The sequence below is a fragment of the Chenopodium album genome, chromosome 1, assembly GCF_948465745.1.
Source record: "Chenopodium album chromosome 1, dcCheAlbu1.1, whole genome shotgun sequence".
Taxonomy (NCBI): Eukaryota; Viridiplantae; Streptophyta; class Magnoliopsida; order Caryophyllales; family Amaranthaceae; genus Chenopodium; species Chenopodium album.
In genome coordinates, this window is record NC_137834.1 from 58,728,512 (window position 1) to 58,732,085 (window position 3,574).

At 47.1% G+C, this 3,574-nt stretch overlaps 1 protein-coding gene across 1 annotated transcript; it reads right to left on the reverse strand.

The window, feature by feature from the left end:
- Positions 1–229: 229 nt before the first annotated feature.
- Positions 230–851, reverse strand: LOC145633262 (uncharacterized). The gene is made up of 3 exons (XM_081685521.1): positions 706–851; positions 339–603; positions 230–241 (listed from the first exon to the last, which is right to left on the reverse strand). The coding sequence occupies exons 1-3, from the start codon at positions 849–851 to the stop codon at positions 230–232; spliced, it is 423 nt and encodes a 140-aa protein (XP_081541647.1).
- Between the last annotated feature and the right edge of the window lie 2,723 nt (positions 852–3,574).

Here is a 3,574-nt window from a genome sequence, read left to right on the forward strand (position 1 = left end):
GATGCTTTCACTTTGTCATTTTGCGCTAGAGTGCTTCCTGCCTCTAACACTTTATTATTATTCTTGTTTGATTTTTGCATGTTAGTATATGATGCTTGGGCATACTATATTAAACAAATTTACGCAACATACTCCTCACGTAGAGGCTTGTATTTTATTGAACAAAAATGGCTCAAATGCCTTAATTAACACATCATGGACTGAATAGAGATTTATCAACTTGAAACAGCTATGTTTCAGGCTATTTAAACAAAATATTTCTTTAACACATCAGCATTGAAACTGTTTCTTAAGACCTGACCTTCTTGATCTGCAAGGAGGAACGCGCCTGGTCCAACCTGCTCGTGGATGATGAAAGGACCTTCCCAGTTTGCTGACAGCTTTCCATGCTGATTTCCTCTTCTAACTGCTGCTGTCCTCCTGAGGACTAAGTCTCCTAGCAGGAGCTCCCTGTGCTTGACCCTTTTGTTGAAAGCTTTTGAGATCCTGCTCTTCTGGGCTGCCAGCTTAAGGGCTGCTTTTAGCCTTACTTCTGGCAGAAAGTCTAGCTCTTCCAGCATGCGCTTGTCATTTCCTTGCTGCTCATAGTGTTGTATCCTCAGGCTGGGGATTTGCACTTCCATAGGGAAAACTGCATCAACCCCGTAGGCCAGGGTGAAAGGGCTTTTACCGGTTGACTCCTTCTAAGTGGTCCTATTTGCCCACAAGACCTCTGGGACTAAGTCTGCCCACAGGCCCTTGTACTCCTCCAGCTTCTTCTGTAGGGCTGTCAGGATCAGCTTGTTTGCTGCCTCTGCTTGGCCATTGCTTTGCGGGTGGCAGACTGAGGCACTTGCATACTTGGTGCCCATATCTCCCAAGTAGTCCTTTATGGTGTCACAGTCAAATTGGAACCCATGATCAAAGACTATGCACCATGGCACCCCGAATCTAGTGATGATGCTCTTCTATATAAATGTTTTGACCTGGGTTGCCTTTATGTACTTGGTGGGCTCAGCTTCTATCCACTTTGTAAAGTAATCTACTGCCACAATGAGATACTTCCTGCCCGCCGACCCAGTGGTGAAAGGTCCCAATATGTCCATTCCCCACTGAGCGTACGGGATCGGGCTGAGGATTGGAGTCAGATCGTTTGCTGGCTGATTTATGACTGGTGAATATTTTTGACACTTGTCGCATTTTTTGACATATGCTAGTGCGTCTTGCGTGAGAGTTGGCCAATATGCCCCTCTTCTAAGGACCTCTACTCCCAATGCTTTCCCACCGATATGGTTGGCACATATTCCGGAGTAGGCTTCTTCCATAATGCCCTCCTGCTCCCATTCTGGAATACACCTCAGCAGCGGCTTTGAGAAGCCTTTCTTGTTGAGCTCTCCATTCATCACTACATACCAATTTGCGTCTTTCTTCACCTTTTTAGCCTGTGCTTCATCATCGGGCAGCGAGCCATGAAGATTGTATGCCAAGATGTCTGAGAACTAGACTCTTTGACTCCTGACGCAGTTTACCTGCTCCTTTTCAGCGATGCTGCTCTCCTCTAACACTTCGACCATATCACTGTTCTTGTGAGGCTTTGTAAGGTGGAGCTGGCTAACTTAGATAAGGCGTCAGCCTGAGAGTTTCCTGCTCTAGGGACCAAGTCTATCTGGAAATGGACTAGCTGGGCTGCCAGCTCTTTCACTTTGGTTACGTATTTCATCATAGTGGCTTTCCATATCCCAAACGCCCCCTGTAGTTGGCTGGCAACGAGCTGAGAATCAGTCTGCAGGTGTACTTTGCGGGCTCCGGCTGCGAGGCTCAAACGCAGGCCTGCCAGCGTCGCCTCGTACTCTGCTTCATTATTAGACGCTTTGAACTTGAACTTGATTGCATACTCAAAAACGTTTCCTTCTGGAGACGTCATTATGACTCCTGCCCCACTCCCCGTTTGAGTTGAGGATCCATCCACTTCCACCTTCCAGACCCCAACATCATCCTCTTTCTCCTCGTAGGAGGCTTCCACTATGAAGGCTTCCACGTGCTTGACTTCGAATTCATACTCAGAAAGCTCGACTGCCCACTTTAAGAGTCTACCCGATGCATCCATCTTTTGTAACGCTTTCTCCAGCGGGTGGTTTGTGAGGACCTCTATTATATGCGCGTCAAAGTATGGTTTTAGCTTTCTTGCTACTGTGACCACTGCGAAGGCTATCTTCTCTACCTGGGGGTATCTTTGCTCTGCCTCGGTCAGCACGTGGCTCACGAAATACATCGGCCTTTGTTGCTTCTGTCTTTCTACCAACAGGACGGCTGCGATTGTTTGTATTGACGCTGAGATGTACAACTACAGCTTTTCCGTCAGCTCTGGGCTGATCATTGTTGGGAGCTTAGTCAGATGCTCCTTAATACCCTCAAAGGCTTCTTTCTCCTTAGTCCCCCACTTGAAATCTCTGTTTCCTTTCAACAGCTGATAGAATGGCAAGGCTTTGTCTACTGACTTGCTGATGAATCTGGTCAGTGCGGCCATTTTGCCTGTCAACCGCATGATATCTTTGATGCTCTTAGGCTCGGGCAGATTGAGTACTGCTTCGACCTTTTCTGGGTTGGCATCTATTCCTCTCTCGCTGATCAGAAAACCCAAAAACTTTCCGGAGCTCACTCCAAAGACACACTTTTTCGGGTTGAGCTTGATTCTATACTTGTTCAGGGTGGCAAATGTTTCCTCTAGATCCATGATATGTCCAGCCTGCGTGACGCTCTTAACAATTGAGTCGTCAACGTATACTTCCACATTTCTTCCCTTCTGGTGAAGGAATACTCTATCCATTGCCTTCTGAAAAGTTGCTCCAGCGTTCTTCAGCTCGAAGGGCATAGCTATGTAATTATACACTCCCTCTTCGATAATGAATGCAGTTTTCCGCCTGTCTGGCTCGTGCAGGCTGATCTGATGGTACCTTAAGAAGGCGTCCATAAAGCTTAGTAGGGCGTGCCCGCTGGTTGAGTGTACCAGTTGATCTATCCGTGGCAGTGGGTAACAGTCCTCCGGGCAGGCTTTATTAAGATCTGTGAAATCTACACACATTCTCCATTGGCCATTTGCCTTCTTCACCATGACCACGTTGGCTAACCATTCTGGATAGTCACAAGGTTCAATAAATCCTGCTTCCAAGAGTTTTTCCACCTCTTCCTGGATTCCCTGGTTTTTCTCCGTGGAGAAGCTTTGCTTTTTCTGCCTGACTGGCCTAATATCCTCCTTCACATTCAGCTTATGCACCATGACTGCTGGGTCAATTCCGGGCATCTCATCTACGGAAAATGCAAAAATGTCTTTATTCTTTCTCAGCAGCTCTATGAGGTGCACCCCTACTCCTGGATCAATGTCTTTTCCAATCTTCACCGTCCTCGAGGGATCACCTTCTGTGAGCTCAATTGTGACATGCTCCCCGTTGGGAAGTGGTCTGGTCATTTCTTCTTTTGCAGGCTCAAAGTTTTCCATTGCCAACTTATGTTTATCTTTTTCCCTGTGGTACTCTTCACGCTTCCTTTTCCTTGACTTCCTCTCAGGTTGCTCAGGGAGCCTTCTCTCGGAACCGGA

Coding starts and splice junctions, on each gene's coding strand:
- LOC145633262 (XM_081685521.1), bottom strand. CDS start 851: ATGGGCACCAAGTATGCAAGTGCCTCAGTCTGCCACCCGCAAAGCAAT. Junction 604..705: donor GACTTAGTCCCAGAGGTCTT/GTGGGCAAATAG, acceptor GCAAATCCCCAG/CCTGAGGATACAACACTATG.